A 20,827-nucleotide genomic window follows, 5' to 3' on the forward strand; every position below is an offset into this window, starting at 1 on the left:
TCTTAGGCCACAGAGCGTCATCATGGAGACGAGCTTCTCTGTGAGCAGCCTGTCCCCAACACGCAGTCCTCGTGCTCCCCAGCGGGTGGGGGTAGGGTGCCTGCTGCCCAGTGCTGGATCCCCAGGGTGCCACCAGTTCCACGCTCCAGTCCAGAGGCCACATGAGGACAGCAGGGGACATCTGACTCCTGGCCCCCCTCTTGGCCTTCAGACAGTGCTACCCACAGCTTGGCCGGTGGACGCATTGCATGGCCCCTCCCTGGCCCCAGGTTGACCGCCTTGATGCTTGGCTGTGCCTGGAAGTTGGTCCCGCCTGGGCCTCTGCTACATTTGTTGGCACACGTGCTCCCAGAAGCCTGGGCTATGATGGGGTGGGTATGGTACCTTCTGTCCGGTTTTCTGTTTTTGTGGGGCCAGGGAGGGGAGCCAGAACTGCGCACCCACAAACACACTTCACCAAGCTCCAGCCCATCCCTAACTTGCATATGTATCTTCGGGCCAGGAGAGATAGTACAGCTGACCCAGGTTCAATCCCCAGCACCCCTGAGCTGCTGGCTGCAGCCCCCCAGAAGACACTTTGCATCTTCCGCTCCCTTTCCTTAGTACTCAGCCCAGCCAGAAATTTACACGCTCAGAGAGAGAATCCCAGCAGTTCACCTGCTGTGTTGGGGCTCGAACCTACAGCCCGCCCTGACAGCCGCTGCAGGCTGTCACCCCAAACCCAGGCCACTGGGCTGTGCCCAGCCAGGCAGGGGACAGCCCCTGCAGCCAGGCCCTTCAGGGTCACTACTCCCGCGCCCCTTTCTTCACTGGCTGAAACTTATGTGTCCAAAGGTGCCAGGCTGAGTGGCAGACGTGGTCTCCAGCGCGTTCTGATGGTTCTCGCCTTCCTCCTGCTCTCTGAACACACGTGGTCTTGGGCTCCCCAGTGTCCCCATGCTGCCCTCAAACACTGGTTCAATCCTAGGTGCTGTATGGCCCCACGTTTGGTGTCAGGAGCAGCCCCCTGGGACCACCTCAGCGTGGTCCAAACCCAAACCACACAAACCAGGAAGTCCCAGAGGCTGCAGGCACCAGCGGCTCCCCGTGCAGGGGTCCCAGGACAGCGGGGTCCCGGGCAGACTGGGAGGCCACTGAGGTCCAGGAGGTGGACGTGTGGTGCCAGGCGCGGCCGGGAGCCCTCAGGCTGCAGACATGCTCAGAGAACTGTGCCCCAGAGAAGCCCCTGGCCAGCAGCTCCGCCAGCTCCCACCAGACCCCCCCACCCCATGTGGGGCACAGGGGCTCTTTCTAGATACAACAGCTTAGCAACAGGGGCAGGCAGCTCAGTGGGCAGAGCCCTCGAAGAGGCTGACCCCTCTTGCTGGCGTTCCCCACACCCAGGTCTCCTTGCTCTCAGGCTGTTGGCTGCTGTGGGGGTGAGTGTGGGTTCAGCTCTGGACCCAGCTCGGAGAAAGGGCCATGACGTCATCTGCCCTGGACTGGTGGCACTCGGGTGCCAACCACCGGCTATTGGGCAGGGAAGTAGGTTGATAGTGTCCGGCCCGAGAGCTGCTCTGTCAGGGCCCCTCGAGGCCATACTCTCACCAAGGCACCCATTCCGCTGTCACCTCCCAAAGCCAGCCACCACGCAGGACTTTCCGGGGGCCTCGGGCCCGTCTCACACGCACTCCCTAACAAACTTCTCTCTGCTTCCAGCAACTGGAAGAAAAACTGAAAGGGCAGGCGGACTACGAGGAAGTGAAGAAGGAACTGAAGTGAGTGAGGCCGCGCTGGGCTAGGCTCGCCTTCCCCCACACCCAGGCCGCTTCTGAGATGGCCAGGCCACACCCCCCTGCCTGCCTGGGGCCGGGGAAGGGCGTGAGCTGGGGCTGCGGGGTGCCACCAGGCAGCGGCCCCCAACCCTCCGCTCACCCTTTTCCCAGTGCCAAGGACCCCTCCTGCCGCCAGCCCCCTCGCCTCCCGGTCCCTCCCCCCGAGCCCTGCCCCTCTGCAGTCGGTAGGACATGGGCGTCTGTCTCACCCGCCGTGGACCCCAGGACCACTCCTGCTGCCACCGGCCCAGCTGCCCGCCTGCTCTCAGGGGCACTGTGTGCCCTCCCAAGCACCCTCACGGGCCCTGCCGCCCACCCCTCTTCCCAGGAGCCAGCCCTCACCTCCACGTTCACAGCCCCAGAAGCACAACTTCTGGACCCCATCCATCCCCCAGAAAGCACACCCCAGGGCCTCTGTGCCCCCCGCATTCCCCCACAGCCCCCCACAGCTGGGGTCTGGCCTGAGGGCAGCTGTTCTGCCCCGTGTGTCTCAGGATTGGGTGGGAAGCACAGCTTCCGTTGGGCCTTGACTCGCCATCCTGAAGGACATGTAGCCACCGGAGGGGGCGCGATGACTGGCACGGGGCAGCCCCGCAGCTCCAGGAAGCCCAGACGAGCGTCAGGTGCTGCCACGGTCCTCTGGCAGATGCTCCCATAGACGAGGCCACCCAGCAATATTACGTTCCTGCTGCGTCTGTTGGGGGGGGGGGTGAGGGGGCTCCCCAGGACCACCAGGGCCATGGGTCACAGCACGCACATCCGAGCTCCAGGGCCAGGGCTGGTGAGAATGGCCGTCACACCCCACGGCTGTCCTGGGAGGGGACCCCGCCCTGCCCCCCACCCTCCGTAGGGTCCTAGAGAGAAGAGGTGAAGCTGGCGGCTGCAGGAGAACCACCGCCTGCCAGCCTGGGCAGGGGGCCGCTTCTGTCTGCCTGGCGCCTAGTGGGTAGGGGCAGGCGAGGTGGCGCCAGCAGCCCCTCCACTCTCGGCCCCCGCACAGACCCTGTGCACACACCGGGTGAGAAACCGTGGCTGGCCTCACTGCTCACGGAACCTTCTAGAGACAGTGGTCCAGCTTCGGGGGAAGTCATCGGAGCAGCAGGCCCCTCTGCCCCCCGGCTGGCCATGGAAGTGACCGCCCGTCCTTCTCTCCGCAGCATCCTCAAGTCCATGGAGTTCTCCCCGGCCGAGGGCGCTGGGTCCCAGGTACGGGGCGCCCGCTCCTCCCCACGCACTCCTAAACCCCATATTCCCGAGACCCCTCCCCGCACCTCTCCCCACAGGCGGCCAGCGGAGTTAGAGCAAGTGACCTTTCATACCTGGCACACTGCCCGCCAGGCTCCATCCCCCAAACCCCATGCAGTTCCCCCAGCCCCGCCAGGAGAGATTCCTGAGCACAGAGCCAGGAGTCAGCCCTGAGTACCACCGGTTGTGGTCCAGACCCCCAAATAATCACATAGACACACAGATCCATCAAGAAGCACACATGTGGGGCTGGCGCGATAGCACAGCGGGGAGGGCGTTTGCCTTGCACGCAGCTGACCCGGGTTCTGAGTCCCAGCATCCCATATGGTCCCTTGAGCATTGCCGGGTGTGACCCAAAACTGAAAAAAAAGAAAGCACACATGTGGCTGTGCTGGGGGTGGAGAGGAGAGTGCTTGGGCCCATTAGCACGCAGGTCATAGGGTGACATGCCACACAGAGTCCCCTGCGGGTGACTCTCCAACCGCCCCGTAAGCCAGAGGAGGCTGGTTTGGGGCGGGGGTACTTGGGGGCCCGGCCTACTCCCCGGGGGTGGAGTGCTTTCAGAAAGTCGGGGTTCAGCCCTTGTGGGGTGAGGCCCTGGCTGAGCCCTGCCCCGCCCACGCCCCGCAGGACTCGTCCAAGCCCCTGGAGGTGCTGCTCCTGGAGAAGAACCGCTCGCTGCAGTCCGAGAACGCCGCGCTCCGCATCTCCAACAGCGACCTGAGCGGTAGGTTGACAGGGGCGCGTGCCGGGCGACAGGAGCCGCGAACCGTGAGTCTGGGCCGGTGCATGCCGGAGCGGTGGGGCCGCGACAGGCCTGCGCCAGCGCGTGCTGGACCCTCCCGCCTACCCCCTGGTGCCCGCCGTCCAGGTCGCGGTCGCGACGAGCAGTGTGCGTAGTGGGCCGAGCGCCTTGTGTGTGCGGAGGTCGGGGCGCGCCGGGGGCTCGTGTGTCTTGGGGTCATGTGGGTCCTGCCCCTCGGGGCTCTGCGGGGGCTGCTGTTGGTCAGGTCGTCCTGGGGTGCGCCACGCCCCGCTTCCGTCCGGCTGGGGTAACCACGTCCTCGCGTCTCCGGCTCCGTTGGTGTCTCCTTACCGTGCGCGCGCTTCCGCCGAGCGGCCGCCGTGCCCACCCGGCCCGCACCGCGAGCGGAACCCGCGGGGCAGAGTGGGCCGCTCCTGGTCAGAGCGCGACCTGTGGACTCGTTACTGTGTGTGCTGCCGGCTCCTGTCACCTTAGGGGTTTGAATCGATGTCAAGGGGACTCTCCAGGCTGCAACGTACAAGAAAGGCGCAAACATGAAATGCATGTTGCTGTTTCGGGGGGCCTCGTTTGGCTGTTTAAAAAAAAAAAAAGATTCGATTGAATGAAAACCAACCAACACACCTCATTGGCCCTTGTAAAACTTGCACTTTTTGTTTTTCTTTTTCCCTTTTGTGGGGCAAACTTGGCATTTTGATCTTGGTTTTTTTTTTCCTTTTGAATCCCCCGTAATGCATTATGTTTGCCCTTCCTTGTAGGGTCAGCCAGGAGAAAAGGGAAAGACCAGCCTGACAGTCGGCGCCCTGGACCCATGCCGGCCTCCCCTCCTTCTCAGTTGCCCCGCAACCCGGGGGAGCAGGCTTCCAATACTAATGGTACACACCAGTTCTCACCAGCGGGGTTAACGCAAGACTTTTTCAGCACATCCCTGGCAAGCCCCAGCCTACCCCTGGCTTCTACGGGAAAATTTGCACTAAACTCTCTCCTCCAACGACAGCTCATGCAGTCCTTCTACTCCAAGGCCATGCAGGAAGCAGGAAGCACAAGCATGATTTTTTCAACAGGTCCATACAGCACAAACTCCATCTCTTCCCAAAGCCCGTTACAACAGAGCCCGGATGTCAATGGCCTGGCCCCGTCTCCCAGCCAGTCAGAGAGTGCTGGGAGCGTGTCCGAGGGCGAGGAGATGGACACAGCCGAAATCGCCCGGCAGGTGAAAGAGCAGTTGATCAAGCACAATATCGGACAGCGCATTTTCGGACACTATGTCCTGGGATTGTCCCAGGGCTCTGTGAGCGAGATTCTGGCCCGCCCCAAGCCCTGGAACAAGCTGACAGTGCGCGGCAAGGAGCCTTTCCACAAGATGAAGCAGTTCCTCTCTGACGAGCAGAACATCCTAGCACTGCGCAGCATCCAAGGCAGACAGAGAGGTGAGAGTCGCCAGTGTGCGTGCGCGTGCTGGAGGGTGCGTGCCCATGTGTGCTGGCAGTCCAGGCGCATGCCAGTGTGCGTGTGCTGAAGGGCGTGGGCGCGTGCCGGTGTGTGCAGTTGCGTGCCCATGTGCGCGTGCTGGAGGGCGCGGGCACATGCTGGCACAGAGCGTCGCATCCACCCGCAAGCGCGCTCTGGGCTTCTGCCATTTCCACAACCCCAGGGCCAGCGTGGTTAGCCTTGGGAGATTTGGCCTCCCAGCCCCCACCCACCTCACCCCTGCCACCTGGCCTTGGGATTTCAGTGGGCGTGTGGACCCGGTTGTTCCGCGCCGCTAGCCCCCCATACTGCTGGTTCCTGGGAGAGAGCCTTTGTGTGTTCTTGCCCTCTGTACAGAACAGGGTGGCCCTGTTCTCCCCACCTCCCCCCACCACCACCGCCCCCTTTACATTCTGTAGCGATTCTTTGAGTATGGGGCACCACCGGCCTGCCTTGGGCCAGGCGCAGGAAAGTTAAATCCAGGCCCCTCCTCCACCCGCACCGACCATGGACAGATGGGCAGGCAGGGCAGTCCCAGCCCTGGACGAGAGGATCCCCTTCCCTCTGTGACACGAGGGGCTCATTCTGATAAATCGACAAGAGAGCAAGCGAGCGGGCGGGCGGGAGGGAGGGAGCCTTATCAGCCACGTTGGAGACATCCTGAAATTCAGCCGCCGAACCAACAGAGAAGGGAATTGTTCCGAGCAGGGTCAGTTTGCACGAGAACACGGAGCCTTTTAGGGCGCTGCTAGCTGCAATGGAAATGGACTGTCTCTGGGTGATTAATGCCAGCTTTGTCCCGGGGGGCTGGTGGGCGATCTCGCTGGGCAGCAGGCCTCCCCTGGCTGACCCTCGGGCTGTGGAGGCCGCTGGCCACTCCTCAGCCCCGGGCAGTCCCCCTGGGCAGCGGAGCGGGGCTCCCCAAGGCTGCAGCAGCCTCTGAATCTCAGGGGGAAGTCCCGCACCCTTTCTGTAGCGCCAGGCGGCTCAGATTTCCTGTCACAAAGCCCATCTCGTCAGCGTCCCTGTCCCCCTGATTGTTTTGTTCTTACCGCACTTGTTTTTCAACAGAGAATCCAGGCCAGAGCCTGAACAGACTATTTCAGGAAGCACCGAAACGAAGAAATGGGGCTGAAGGTATGTCGCAGGCAGGTGCGGTTTCGCAGTTAGGGACCTAGGGAGCAGCATGTCCTTAGCTGTGTATCTGGGGTCAAAACTGTGCAGTGTGATTTCTGGCCTGGACCCTGATGGAAAAACAGCTAGTAAGTATAAAACAAAGCACGGGTTCAAATTCGCACGGCCCCTCCCTCCTGAGCTGCCTCTGCTCTACAGAGCGCCCCCCGCCAGCCCCCGCAGACCCAAGTTCCACTTCCTCTCGACTCTCGCAGAGGCAGGTGGAAGGGTTAATGGCCCCCACTGGCTCTGAGACAAAACCAGTGACCGAGTCCAGTGAGATACTGCTGCAAGTCTGAACGGGGCCAAAGGTGTCCCATGTGGACACTTTGTGCCGTGCGTGTAAGGGTCTCTGGGCCCCTCGGGGCCGGCCAGCACCTCGGCATCCCTTGGGGGCTGCCCCAGCAAAGGGGCTCTGCCTGGTGGTCTTCAGTGGTTTCACATGGCGGTTTATGTTCAGTAAGGCTGAGAGCAATTAACACGTGGGTGGCTTCCCAGAAAGGCCTGGGGCCACCCCCTGGAGTGGCAGGAGCCTCAGTCACAGCTGCTGGGTGTGTGGCTGCTGGCAGAGCACTGCCAAGTGACCATCCTGGCGTGTCGGGATGTCTGTAGCATCTCTGGGTTCGTAGACAAGAGTATGCGATCGTAGCTCTGGCAACCCCACTCCCTGCTGCGGTTCCCGGCCGCAAAGAATCGGACAGGACCTTGATCACAGTCCCCACGCCAAAGCACTTGACGGAGGTGCTTTTAAGTAACCCAGGAGCAGGCCAGAGAGATAGTACAGTGGGTAGGGCGCTTGTCTTGCACATGGCTGACCTGGGTTCGACCCCCGGCATCCCTTACAGTACCCTGAGCCCCGCCAGGAGTGACTCCTTCCTAGGCATCACCAGGTGTGGCCCAAAAACCAAAGCAAAAAACCTGAGGAGAACATTTGCCTTTATGTCTTCATTATTTTTTTTCCCTAATACTGCATGAGATGGCTGCCCTGCCCCACCCCGCCCCAGTGGGTGAAGCCCAGCTTGGGGAAATGTGAGCACTCGTGCTCCAGTGCTCAGGCCAGACCCTTCACTAACGGCCCTCCCTGCTCAGGGCTCCCAGTGCCTGCAGGTTCAGGCAGTCAGAGGCCGCGCCTGCCTGCTCACCATCACCAGCAGCCCCCGCCCCCACCTCAGGAGCAAGTGACCAGAATGATCCCCCGAACCACACTGAGGGCTGGTCCGGGGCAGGTGTGCCTCATGGACGTGGTTTCTCCCTGCAGGGAGCATCACCACCCGGATCCGAGCGGCCGAGACTGGCTCCGACGAAGCTATCAAGTCGATCCTGGAGCAGGCCAAAAGGGAGCTGCAGGTCCAGAAAACCGGTACGGACCCCCCTTTAGGCACTGCCAGGCATCGGGGTGAGTGCAGGGGGAAGCTCTCAGGGTGCAGCAGTCTCTCTTTGGGAAGGATTGGGGGGCCAGGGATCGAGCCTGTGGCTTCACGTGTGTGAGGCCTCGTGCCCCATGTAGGGACATTTCAAGTCTTCTGACACGATCCTCCCCAACTCGGGCTGAGAGTCTCAGATACTGTCACACTTGCTCAAAGCGCAAGCGCGCACGCACATACACACACACACACACACACACACACACACACACACACACACACACGAAATTAATTCTGAGCTCAGTTTCCCGGGTCAGTACTGCCTGACCGGTGGGCGGTCCCTCTGAACCCCCACTATCTCAGCTCTCCCTGGGTCAGCCTCAGGTACAGAGGGGCCTCATAGGCTCAGTTCAGACCTGTGGCAGGAAACTGATGCCCAGGGACCCTCCATCACAGATCCTATCAGTGTCAGGGCCCTGGGGCCAGACCTGGAGGTTCTCAGCCTGATGGCTGCAGAGCTGAGGGTTCCGTGCTCAGGTCCTGTGATGATTGGCCCAGCGGTCCACTTGGGGGCCCAGGGGTGCCAGGGTCAGCTTAGCGCCCTGTCCCCACCAAGTGTGTGCGCCAGCCCCCAGAGCTGAATGCCCCAGCCCAGACCTCATTCTGTTGGCCACATTGAAGCCCCCTTCCCTGCCTCCAGCGCCCAGCTGAGCCCCTCACCAGCACGCACGGAGCCCGCTGACCTTGCACTGCGGCCCGTGACATAAACTGACTTTTCCCGAGTCAGAACTGCTGAGAGTTTGGAATCCAGCACGCAAGACGGAAGATTGACAGCGGTGGGGGAGGAGCCACAGAGGGCTGGGACCTGATGCGACCACCCCGCCCTGCAGGCTTAGAGTAGAGTACCCCCATGAAATAAAGACATTATGGGAGGGGGGGGAGATATTTAAGCCCACAGTGTCACAGGCATGTCTGTGACTGGCCCCGTAATCGGGGGACAGCAGCGAGGATCCTCCGAGGGCAGCTGGGTGGGAGTTGGGCAGAGAGGGAGTGGCGGGGGCTGAGAGCAGGACGTCCGTCCGCAGGCCCCTCTCACCACTGTCCTGTCCGCGCAGCAGAGCCAGCCCCGCCATCGTCCTCGGCAGCCAGCAGCGGCACCTCGGACGACGCCATCCGCTCCATCCTGCAGCAGGCCCGCCGGGAGATGGAGGCCCAGCAGGCCGCCCTGGACCCCGCCTTAAAGCCAACGCCCCTGGCCCAGAGTGACATCACCATCCTGACGCCCAAGTTACTGTCCGCCACGCCCCTGGCGTCCGTACCCAGCTACTCGCCCCTCGCCATCTCCCTGAAGAAGCCGCCCTCTGCCCCCGAGGCCAGCGCTGCCGCTCTGCCCACCCCCCCGGCCCTCAAGAAGGAGGCCCAGGACGCACCCGGGCTGGACCTGCAGGGAGCGGCCGAGGCGGCGCAGGGCGTCCTGCGGCACGTGAAGAACGAGCTGGGCCGCAGCGGCGCGTGGAAGGAGCACTGGTGGAGCAGCGTCCCCGCCGACAGGAAGGCCACCGCGGCGCCCGACGAGCCCAAAGGCGACGAGGCGGGCGGCGGGAAGGAGAAGGGCGGCGGCGCGGCGCGGGCGGAGCGCGGCCCACTGCAGGGACCCTCGTCCTCCGAGTACTGGAAGGAGTGGCCCAGCGCCGAGTCGCCCTACTCCCAGAGCTCGGAGCTGAGCGTCACCGGAGCCAGCCGCAGCGACACGCCCCAGAACAGCCCCCTGCCTTCCTCCCCGATCGTGCCCCTGGCCAAGCCCGCCAAGCCCGCCGTGCCCCCGCTGACCCCGGAGCAGTACGAGGTGTACATGTACCAGGAGGTGGACACCATCGAGCTCACGCGGCAGGTGAAGGAGAAGCTGGCCAAGAACGGCATCTGCCAGCGCATCTTCGGGGAGAAGGTGAGGCCAGGTGCCCCCTCGGAGTGTCCCTCCTGCCCAGGGCTCGGCTTTGTCACTGCCTGGACGCAGCTTCCCTTGCCACGCCCGAAGCCCTGAGGACCTCCCGGTTCCCCTGTAACAGGGTGGGCTTGGGCGGGGGGGGGGGGGGGTGTCAGAGCCCAGAGAAATGAGCTTGTGTCCTGCCCCCTGCCCAGCGGAGCCCTGAGGCGCCTCACCAGGCTATTCTGGCCCCCCAAGATGGTGGTATGTGGGTACAGGGAGACCACCAGCCTGCAGCGGGACAGACCCTTGAGGGGCCAGAGACAGCAGAGCAGGGAGGGTGCTGGCCTTGCACGCGGCTGACTCATGTTTGGTCCCCAGCACCACACGGTATCCCCCGAGCAATGCCAGGAGTGATCCTTGAGCACAGATCCCTGAGTCAGCCCTGAGCATTCCTGGTGTGCCCTCCAAAAAAAATAAAATATTTGACAGCAATCTGACCCCAGGACACCGCAGCACCCCTGAGTGTGCCCCACCCCCCACCTCAGAGGCGGCTTGTCCTGTCTCATCCTCCAGATGCTTGGGCGCTGTCCCCTCAGAGGCCAGGCAGCTTCGGCTTTACCAGGCTGCGAACACGAAGCACAGCCTGGCGCTGGTGTCTGAGTGAAGGACTGAGCTGCCAGGCACGGGACAGCCACTGAGACCCCTCAGCACTGAGAACCCTGAGTCCCCCCTGGGGGCACAATGATATCCCTGAGTATACCCCCAGGGCACAGTGATGCCCCTGAATATCCCCCAGGACATAGTAATACCCCCTGAGTATCCCCCCAGGGCATAGTGACCCCCCCCAGTATCCCCCAAAGCATAGTGACCCCCTGAGTATCCCCCAGGGCATAGTGACCCCCCCACTATCCCCCCAGGGCATAGTGACCCCCTTGACTATCCCCCCAGGGCATAGTGACCCCCTTGACTATCCCCCCAGGGCATAGTGACCCCCTTGACTATCCCCCCAGGGCATAGTGACCCCCCTGACTATCCCCCAGAGAATAGTGATCCCCCTGACTATCCCCCAGAGAATAGTGACCCCCCCTGACTATCCCCCAGGGCATAGTGACCCCCTGACTACCCCCCAGGGCATAGTGACCCCCTGACTATCCCCCAGAGAATAATGGACCCCGTATCCCCCATAGTGATACCCCTGAATCCCCTCAGGGCACAGTGGTACCCCTGCGTATCCCCCAGGGTATAGTGACCCCTTGAGTGTCCCCCAGGGCACAGCAGCACCCCCGAGTTTACCCCGGGGCAGACCCCAAGCCACCGCGCCTCCCAGTGCCCCACACCTGCCCTTTTCACATATGACTCCCATGGCCTGCTTCTGCCCAGAGGGCCAGGGGACGTCGAGACAAGGGTGAACGTTTCAAGTCCCTTGAAATTTCTAGCCCCGTGTTGTAAAAATACCATTTGAGAACATTTAAATAGACATTTGTGCTCATGCCTTAAATTTAGCGGAGACTTAATAGTGTTGAACTTGTTTGGCCCGTGAGTGCAGTTTATTCTGGAACTTGAGAACTTTTCAAAAGAGTGCTGGGCTGCAGCCCCTAAATATCTCGGGGCTGCATCTGCGTCCCGGGTGGGGTGTCTGCCCATACATATGCATGGCCATATGCGAGCAGCAGCGCGGCGTGTGCCGGCACCGTGGCGGCCGTCTGCGGCGCATTTCACTCCCAGCCTGGCTGCCCCGCTCACCTCTGGGCCCCCCGGCACCAGGCAGGATGTGGCGGTGCCCCTGGGCCTGGCCCAGGGTCCGGGACCCCAGCCCCTTCGCCCTTCCCGGCCACATGGCCAAGACAGAGGCATGGGGGTGCTTCATCCTCATGACCTTGGCAGGGGGAAGGCCGGGGGCAAGCACCCTCCCTTTGCCCAGCCCAGCCCCCCGCCTGGTGGCAGCCGCCGCTGCCAGCCTCCCTGGGCAGCACCCCCCACTCACCAGTGTGCGGGCATGTGCGCCCCCAAAGCCCATGGGCCCGCGAGGGCCAGCACTCAGCCGTGTGTCTGTCGCCCCTGCAGGTGCTGGGCCTGTCCCAGGGCAGCGTCAGCGACATGCTGTCCCGGCCAAAGCCGTGGAGCAAGCTGACGCAGAAAGGTCGAGAGCCCTTCATCCGGATGCAGCTCTGGCTCAACGGCGAGCTGGGCCAGGGCGTCCTGCCCGTGCAGGGGCAGCAGCAAGGACCAGGTAAGGGCAGCCCCCCGGGGGCCACCACCCCAGGCAGGGGCGAGAGGCTGCTGGGTTTATAGGCCGCAGAATATGAGCTTCCATTTAAGGGCTGATGGACATAAGTAGAGTCAGGGAGTGAAATCAGGGTATCGGGGGGCCCTCCTGCCCAGCCCCCAGCACCTCACTGGCTCCCCTAAGGGCCTCTCTGGCCCGCCTCAGAAGTGAGGCCCTGCGCTATTTTTTTTTGATCCCCGTTTGCGCCCCCTCCCGTGAGACCGTCCTGTGACCGTCCCCCCTCTCTCCACAGTCCTCCACTCTGTGCCGTCACTCCAGGACCCGCTGCACCAGGGCTGCGTGAGCTCAGGTACGTGCCCCCCGGGCTTCGCGGGCTCTGAAGCCGGGACACTTGAAGGGGCCCCCGGGGCTGTTCTGGACTCACAGAGGTGAACAAGTGACACTGGGGCCGCTGGGGGCCTTGTGGGCCTGGTTCCTGCTGGGGCTGCAGTCCAGCACCCACTGCCCCCCACTGAAGGGGCGGAGGAGGGGGACAGGACCCTCTGGAAGCCAGAGGTGGCCCCAGACGGGGGGCACCCACCTGCTCCCGGCCAGTACCCATCCTTTCCGCTCTGGTCTTTGTTTTGATAACCGCGTTGATGAGAATCCATTTCCCATTGATGCATTGACTAACAGACAAAGCCCTGAGGCGCGTGGGGCCTGCTGCCTGCGGGAGTTGGGGGGGGGAACAGCTGGAGGGGGGTGCAGACCCTCCCCCCACCCACGCCCCGGCACAGACGCCGCCCAGGCAGGCTTCTCGGCAGCTGTGCTTCTGGGGAAATCTCCATGTGACGGGTGTCGTGTCCAGCAGGAAGGGCGGGTGGCCCCCTCGACATTTCGGCATGGCCTGGCCGCGTCCTCAGCCAGCGCCTGGGGGCGCCTGACCCCCCACTCACCACCTGACCACCTCTGGGGAGGGAAATCAGGGGTGCCGTTGTTTGTGCTGTGCAGTATGAGTGAAAAATCCGGGCCCCCCCCCCACCCTGAAAGTTGGCATCCTTTCCTGCACCCCGAGCATTTGCTGCCCTGTCAGAATGAGCTGGACTTGGCAGAATATGACAAACGTTTTTGATCCAAACCCCTTGTTCCTAAATAAAACAGGAAATCACCACGGTTCCAGCTCGCGTGTGATTGATGCCAAGATCCCTCCAGTGTCCGAACAAGCCCAAACAGAAGGAAAGTTTTTTCCTTGTTACTGTAGCAGGTCATTGCCACTGTGCTGGAACGTTCTAGAATAGCCACTTGCCCAACTTAGGAAGCGTAGGGTTCCCATGAGAACACGAAACAATACCAAACCACTTTATAAAATAGACGTAAACCCTCAGGGTGCTGCAATTCGAGACAGGGGGTGGCCTCAGCTTCGTAGAGGAAGTGACATCTTGGCCCTGCAAGGTCCTGGGGGCTGTTCTCACGCTGCCCCTGGGGTCAGGAGGTCAATGCAGGTTTCCCGGAAGCTCACGCACCCGTCCTCCGAGGTCAGCTGCAGGAAGGCCTCTCACTGAATCCAGCTTATGGTGACTGGCAGACATAGTTTATTCTGAGTATCGGGTCGCTAAGCAGAGATGCTTCTGTGCGTCAGGGAACACTAGTAGGTGCTTGTCAGAACAAAAGCCTGATCCCACTGGAGCAAGAGTGTGGGCGTCGCTCCCTCGGCTGGAGTCTCTTGACTGTTGGCATTACCCTTTCAAGGCATGGATCCACGGAGAGGAACTGCATCCCAGTGTGAAACTGAGGTTAGAGCTTAGGCCGAGTGAGCACAGAGGGGGCATCCGAGGGCTCTGGGGAAGTGCTCATAGTGCTCTCTCCTAAGCAGGAAGAAAGACTGTCTAGGACCTTCCTCAGGGCTCTGAGTTTCTCTTTTCACTGTGGCCACCGCAGAATCCTCCCAAGGGGCCCCAGGACCCTCCATCTCCGGGGGGCCTCTGCCAGGTTTCTGCCCAAGGCAGCTCAGCCTGGTAGACCAGATGGTTGCAGGATGGTAGAAGCAGCGACTCCTGAATTGTCTTCAGTGCTCGGCAGCTGAGAGCCCAGGCTGCCCAGCGGGCTGGCGCCTGACTTAGCTGCTTCCCAAGTGTGGAGGGATTAAGGGGCACTCAGCCACTGTCCCCTCAGCCCAGCCTCAGCCCGTCAGTGAAAACGGTCTGTTCCGACCAGTGGTGTGTCCTAGCGCCGGCCTCTGTGCTCCATTACCATGGTGACAAGGTGCCATGGAGAGGCGGGGCTCACGTTGCTGGGGCCGGAGTAGACTGCCTTCTGGGGACCCCTGCCCATCCCCTCTGCCCGGCGCTGTGCCCTTAGCACCTCTCCCCTACGGCAGACGATGTGAGCGCTGGGATCTTCGCTGAGGTCCGTGAGCGGGTGTGGGCATGTACTCGGGCCCCTGGCAGGGATGTGGGCAGGTGGGTACAGTGGGGAGAGGCTAGAGCCCCACGCCACGCGCCTTCTACATTTGCTCTCTTACACCCCATCTCCATGTCGCAGGAAACCCAGTTTCGCTGCAGGGACAGCAGGGGGGGAGGAGCAGGTTCCCAGGCGTGACCAGACGGGTCATCTCCCCGCAGCCACTGCCCCGGAAGTGGTTGTTCGAAGACAGAAGGACATCCTTGGGCTTCTGTCCTGGTTGGGCTGGTGGTAGATGGGGGGGAGGGGGCTGTGCCACCACTTGTCCGCTCTACTCGGGTGTCCAGCCCCAGGGGAGGGGCCCTGTTGGGCCTGCACGGTATGTTGCTCTTGCCCTGCATGTTGGCTGGATCAAAGCCTTTGCGGGGCCAGTCAGCCAAGAATTCGGTCCCTTCTTAGAGCACTCGGATTTCAGTAGCCCAGAGTTCACTCTTGAACCTGGACCTTAAACTTAAAATCACCTTGAAAAGTTGATTTCTAACAGCAAAGGCTAGTAGGACGCTGGCAGGAGCTTCCCGGGCAGAGCCACACCTTGCCAGGGGTAGCTGGGGGGCCCCGGGGACCCCACACCATACATGACCTCAGTTGTCCAGTCGGAAATGCCTGCCTGCCACCCAGGTGACCTGGCCACTGCCACTTCCAGAGGGGGTCTTGGCCACGTGGGGCCAGCCTGTGACCCAACACCAACATGCATGGGGCTCCATGGGTGACTCTGTGTCCCCTCCCCCTGAAACACCTCAAATCAGACGCCCACTTTCCTATGTCCCATCCCTGTAGACCTCCAGTTGACATAGCACATTGGGCCTTTGGCCCAAGAGGCAAGCATGAGTCCCATCAGCCAGTGGGGACCCGAGCTCAGCTTTTGGTGGCTACTTCCAGAGGACAGAGAAGCAGAAACCTCCGAGCACCCTGCAGGGGGACAGGATCCGTGCAGGAGCTCCCAGACGTGTCGTCTCTAGGTGCCTGTCCAGAAAAGGGAGCCAGTGTCCCCATATCACCTCCTGCAAAAACCCAGGAGGTGAAGCGGCGTCTCCCCATCAGCAGAAGAGGAAGAGATGCCCGAGGCCTGCGGGTTCAGCACCAGAGGGGGCTGCACGGGAAATCAAGGCCACAGGGCAGAGCAAGGAATACAGTCGTGTCCAGGCTTTAAGTGGACAGACAGCAAAGGCCACCTCTGAGAGTCAGGTCAGCCTCGGAAACAGCAGTGATCCCTCGCTCCATCCTGGTGTGGTATCAGTACCCCAAACACAGAGCAGAGGCAGACCTCGTGTTACGAGGACAGAAAGCAGGTTGTCTGTCCGGCCCAGAGGCAGCTCCTTCCCTCTGGACCTGAGGAGGGAACGTGGTGGCTGGTGACCTGAACCCCCCTGAGGCCATCCCCCATCCCTCCACTCTCCTGGGAGATGGGGGACCCTGGAGAAAAGGCAGCAGCTCTTACAGCCCAGCTCTGTCTGGGGGCGTGCAGGGTAGTAATGGTTGTTGGGGGTATCTTTTTTATTTTAGGGTTCTACCCAGTAGTACCCAAGTGCTCCCAGCATAACAGGGACCATTCAGTGCTGGGGATCAAACGCGAACTTCCCACTTACAGAGCCTGCCCTGGTGCCCAAGGGGCTTGTGTTCCCTATCTCACTGTCTCTCGCTCCTTTGGGTGGGTCCCATCAGCCTCCTCATGATTTAGGGTCTTCCCCTGCCCTAAATATAGCCTGTGTCTGAATTGGCAGGTGTCGGTTTGTCCTTCTCCAGCAGGGCCAGAATCAGCCTGTCATTTAGCACCTAAATAGAACCACCACAGGCGCCACCCCTGTACCAACTCTGCAATTAGGAGGATCTGACATCTCAGCTTCTCACTAGCGAGGGAACTTTCTCGAAAGCCACAGCAGCTCCCCTGAAGCCAAAGGGGGCTGCCCAGAGATGGGGGCGTGTCCTCCCTACGGCTGGCCGTTTGGGGCCCATTGCTTTGAGACATGGGGTGTAAAGACGGCTGCAAGGGTCCAGAGCAAGAGTACAGTGGGTAGGGCTCTCGCCTGGCATGCAGCCAACCTGGGTTCGATTCCCGGCACCCCACAGAGTCCCCCAAGCACTGTCAGGAGTGATCCCTGAGCATGGAGTCAGGAGTAACCCCTGAGCTCTGCTGGGTGCGGCCCAAAGATAAAAACAGAACTGGCCACCTACATGGGCAGCCCCGCCCATGGGAATCCCAGTGCAGACGGCAGCGGCCCGAGGACGGGGGAGGAAGCGCCTGGCACTGGGGTCTTGGTGGGGCTCCCCAGGGGCGGCAGGAAGATGTTGTAATCAATTACCACATCATAACACTGATGTATGATAATTACGAGTGTTTCTCCTGAGATGCGTGCGCTTGGCGCCGACGCAGCCCTGTCACGGTCCACTGCCTGATTAATATGCAAATAATAGGCTGATTGCATGATGAATGCGGAAAATGAGCTCTTTGATAACGCGGGCACTGAAGCGGGAAGATGATAAATTACTTTTACTGACTGTCCTACATTAAGTACCCTTTCTCAACAATTTCATCACAAATTAAGTAAAGCAGTGTGGAGAGATTAGGGGGATGCGTCCAATAATGGACCTTAATAGCTTTCCCGATACCTTCTGCAGCAACGGAACTGTCACTCGGTTCCGCTCCATGCGGCCCTGGGCCCGGGGGTGGGCAGTCACTGGCTCACCTGTATCTTGCTTGGGAAGGCTGGGAAGACCCCCCTCCCCCACACCCGCATGATCCCCAGCTGCAGTCAGCCGAGGGTTCCTTCAGGAACATTCTGTTGCGGCCCTGCTAGACCTCGCTGCACACCAGGTTGCCTACAGCGGAGGGGGGGCAGCTGCTCTGGGGACAGTGCCAGGGACTCCTCGCGGGGCCTCCATGTGCCTGGCGTGTCTCTGAGCCCCGAACCTCAGAAAAGAAGCAAATCCGCATCCACAGCCTCCCCGGAGCTCTGTGGAGGCCTGAGGATCATGTGAATCGGCTCCAGCCACAGGCCCGGGAGAGTTGTTCTTGGACAGCAAACGGGCCTTGGGACAAGCCACTCTGCCCAGAGCCAGCAGAGAACTCGGTGCAGAAGGATGCAGGCACGGAGGGCGCTCGCTCACTCGGTGATTAATCTGTGATTACAGCAAAGCAATTTAACCAGAGGGTTTGTTTCTCCCTATCTCCGTAATGTATGTTTAGGCTGTGTGTATGACATACATTTTCTGCTAATGCGCAGAGCCGCGCAGGGAAGCACGCACGCATACAGCTGGGTCGGCGAGAAGGTTACTGGAGGGAATTTGGGAGTGTTGTTTCTAAGTCAGCACAGAGCCACAGAACCTGGAGGGAAGCTGTCGACAGGCACACTCCAGACCTTTCAGTGAGGGCCCGCTGTCAACCGCTCACCTCTGCCACCTTGCCAGGCCCCAGCTGTCACCAGAGTTGAATTGAAATTTCAGGGGATTTGTTCACTTTTCAGGCCCCCAAACTCTGCTCTTGACGAGTCCGCTTCCTGGGGCGCTGAGAAACAGTGCCCAAAGAATAAGATGGGGACCAGCCTGGCAAGGAAGGGTCGCTTGCTTCACCTGTGCTGGGACGCGGGTCCAAACCTCACACCAAGCACCTCGGCCTCCATCCAACTGACACTGCCCGGGTGGCATCCCTGGCATGGCTATCTGGGTGGCAGCACACTGGGCCGGGAGCGGGCCCTGGGTTCAATCCTTGGCACCGCCATCAGGAGAGACCAGGAACCCCTCCTGTCTTCTCCACCCCCGCTCCTCCCCCCTGCAGCCCTCCTCATGCAGCTGGAACGGCCTGCAAAGTCGCGCCCCCCACGCTGGCCCTGCACCCGGGTAGGGTCCCACCCTTTCTTCTTCTATTGGGGGGCCCTTCTCTTAATGCTGTGACTGGGGGGACCTCAGGGCCTCAGATAAGCCAGGGTGCACTCGTTCTGGGCCCTGAAGTGTGTGACCGCCGGACCCCACCCTCCAGACCCGCCGAGGGCAGGCGAGCCCCGCTGCATGTCAGATTCGGGCGGGTAGGAGGCTGGTTGCTGGGTAAGCACTTCGATTCCTTTGCTGCTCCCTGCCTGGGCAGAGAGTAAGGGTGCCCAGGGGTGGCAGCTAGGTGGCTCAGTGTGTGCTGGACGCAGCTGTCCCAGCTCACCTCGGGCTCGCCCAGCCTGCCCAGGCCCCTATGCAATGGAGGAGAGATTTTCAGAGATGTGACACCAAGGCAGGCAGGATCCCAGCACCCATCTTCCTCCTGGAGTGGTTAGAAGCCGGGAGATCATAGGGTCAGGGGTCCCCATGGGCCCAAGGGGCTGTGAAGGAAATAGCCAGCAGGCTGGGAGTCCTGTGTCCTGTCTACACAGCCCTTCTCTCCTCCACACCTAGCTCCCTACCCCATGTAGCTTCAAAAGCATCAGCTTCGCCTCCGGCAATGGTGCCCACTGATCTAGAACCTTCTGGGGTGGCTTTGCGGCCTCTTCCCTGCACCTCACATGGGCATGTGCTCCCCGGCTCCGCACACCCCTCGCCCCTCTGGCGGCCCTTCTCACCTTCCCGCCCGTGTCCGTCCTCAGAGTCCCCTGGAATTTCCTGGCTGGCACCGGCCCGAGCCTCAACTCGGCCCATTATGTTCGCCGCGTCGTGGTGCGTGAGTCCCGCCGCCAGTTAAATAATGTTTGGGTTCTTGTCAGAATGTCACAGAGTACCCTGTCATTTTGTTTCAGCAACTTGTCCTTTGAGCACACAGCTCGCCTTATGGCATGCCAGCAGTAAAAATGTCACTTACAATAATTACTTTTTGGTGAAAATGCTCGCTGACTTCCTACCTTCAAGCTGTTTTTTACCCAGTGGGGAGATAATAAGAAATGACTTTATCCCGACTGCTCAAATGAACACTAAATGGAATTTGGGCTGTTATTACTGCAGATCGAGGGCTGGGTATGGAAATGTAAACAGTGGATGAGAGAGGGAAAGAGATAGAGAGATTTGTCCCCGGAAATTTTGTGGCGGGAGTGAGTGCGTTTGCAATTGGCTTCTATTGAAAACTTAGCAGCAGCTGTTGTTTCCCTGCTGTTTTTGGAAGCTAGTATTTTTTCATCGTCCTTTTATGGTTCCTGAACGCCTCGTGTATTTCAGAGGGGCCGGAGCCACCAGCTCTTCTCCCTGCATCTCACTAACAGCCGCTGCCAGGCACCGCCAGGGCCTTGCCACAGAAAAGCGCAAAACCCGTCCCTGCAGCCCGCTCCCCATCACAGCCCCGGGATTTGGATCTGGGTGCCCGGCCCACAGTGCTCCAAGAGCTGCGGGGTGCCTCCCACACTCCAGTGACTGTCTGTTTCCCTTTCTTACTCTGCTGAAACGGCGAGGCAGCTGGGCGGCACGAGCACCCTCCCCTCCCGGGGACCCAGGGGAGCCCACGGGGGCCTCTGCTCTGCTGTGCTCGCCCTGCCACGCGGGCTGTGGCCTTCCCAGAACCAGGCTCTGGGAGAATCACTGTCCCACCCCAGCATGACTCGTGGGTCTATGGGGGCCCCCGTGAGCTTCCTGTCAGCTAGACACCATGACACCGTGCATGCATGTGTCTGCCCGTGAATAAATCATGTCTTAAGGAAAATTTCTCAGATTGCAGTGGCCCCTGACATTTTGGACCCAGACTCAGAGGGGAGAGGCAGGCGGGGCCCCCCACCCGCATGGACAGTCCCAGCAGGGCTCCGATCTGGGGAGGGGCAGATGCTTCTATGTGACATGGTCAGGAGCACAGAGGGACCCGGGTAACATGTGGCAAGAGCCTTGGGTGCATCTCAACTGCTTCTTGCCAAAAATACACTTTCTGAGCTCCCGAGAACGCCAGAGGGACGCTCTGTTCTGGTGCCCAGAGGCCCAGGCCAGCGGCTTCAAGCCTGTCCCCTCCAGGCAGCCATGAGCATGACCTTGCTGTGGGTTAAAGGACACGGACCGGGGAGGAATCAGTTTATCATGCGGGGAATTCGTGCGGTCCCTGACAGTCTGCAGTGAGCAAGATGGATGAGCTGCCGGATCGAGCCCTCGCATGGTTGAATCAGGGCAAATTTACAGTACAATTCTTTCGCCGCGCCCGATGCCAAAAATAACATTTGCTGGGTTTTATTTCCAGTTGTCTGATGACCTCGAGGTGAGCAGGGAGAAGAAATCCGATTTGTAGGTTCCATATTGCCTTCAAGATTTATACGGACCATTTCTGCCGTTTGCATCTGTCTCTTTTACATCTTTCAGCAGCCAATAGGGGATTCTAACTCAATTTTCCAAGGCTAGGACATGTTTCTGTGTTCTAGAAAGTAGGGCGGGTAGGGCCGGGGGCCGGGCTTGTGGGTGGGAGCGCAGCTCATTTAGCTGAGATCCTGCTTGTTGTGGGTCTCTGGACTGTCCTAGTGCTGG

General features: G+C 60.9%; 1 protein-coding gene across 11 annotated transcripts in view; it reads left to right on the forward strand.

Annotated features, from left to right (window-relative positions):
- The window catches only part of CUX1 (cut like homeobox 1), a 209,315-nt gene that overhangs the window by 159,675 nt on the left and 28,813 nt on the right, over positions 1–20,827 (forward strand). For 2 of the 11 annotated variants that reach the window (XM_055136481.1, XM_055136475.1), the window contains exons 12-20: positions 1,699–1,757; positions 2,972–3,020; positions 3,690–3,786; positions 4,581–5,252; positions 6,364–6,429; positions 7,724–7,861; positions 8,945–9,774; positions 11,821–11,986; positions 12,276–12,332. In XM_055136481.1, the coding sequence (XP_054992456.1) occupies positions 1,699–1,757; positions 2,972–3,020; positions 3,690–3,786; positions 4,581–5,252; positions 6,364–6,429; positions 7,724–7,861; positions 8,945–9,774; positions 11,821–11,986; positions 12,276–12,332 (2,134 nt within the window). The remainder of the gene's footprint in view (positions 1–1,698; positions 1,758–2,971; positions 3,021–3,689; positions 3,787–4,580; positions 5,253–6,363; positions 6,430–7,723; positions 7,862–8,944; positions 9,775–11,820; positions 11,987–12,275; positions 12,333–20,827) is intronic. The other 9 variants (XM_055136482.1, XM_055136477.1, XM_055136485.1 and 6 more) reach the window with 6 other exon arrangements.

The sequence above is a fragment of the Sorex araneus genome, chromosome 4 (genome assembly GCF_027595985.1).
Source record: "Sorex araneus isolate mSorAra2 chromosome 4, mSorAra2.pri, whole genome shotgun sequence".
In the NCBI taxonomy this organism is placed as follows: domain Eukaryota; kingdom Metazoa; phylum Chordata; class Mammalia; order Eulipotyphla; family Soricidae; genus Sorex; species Sorex araneus.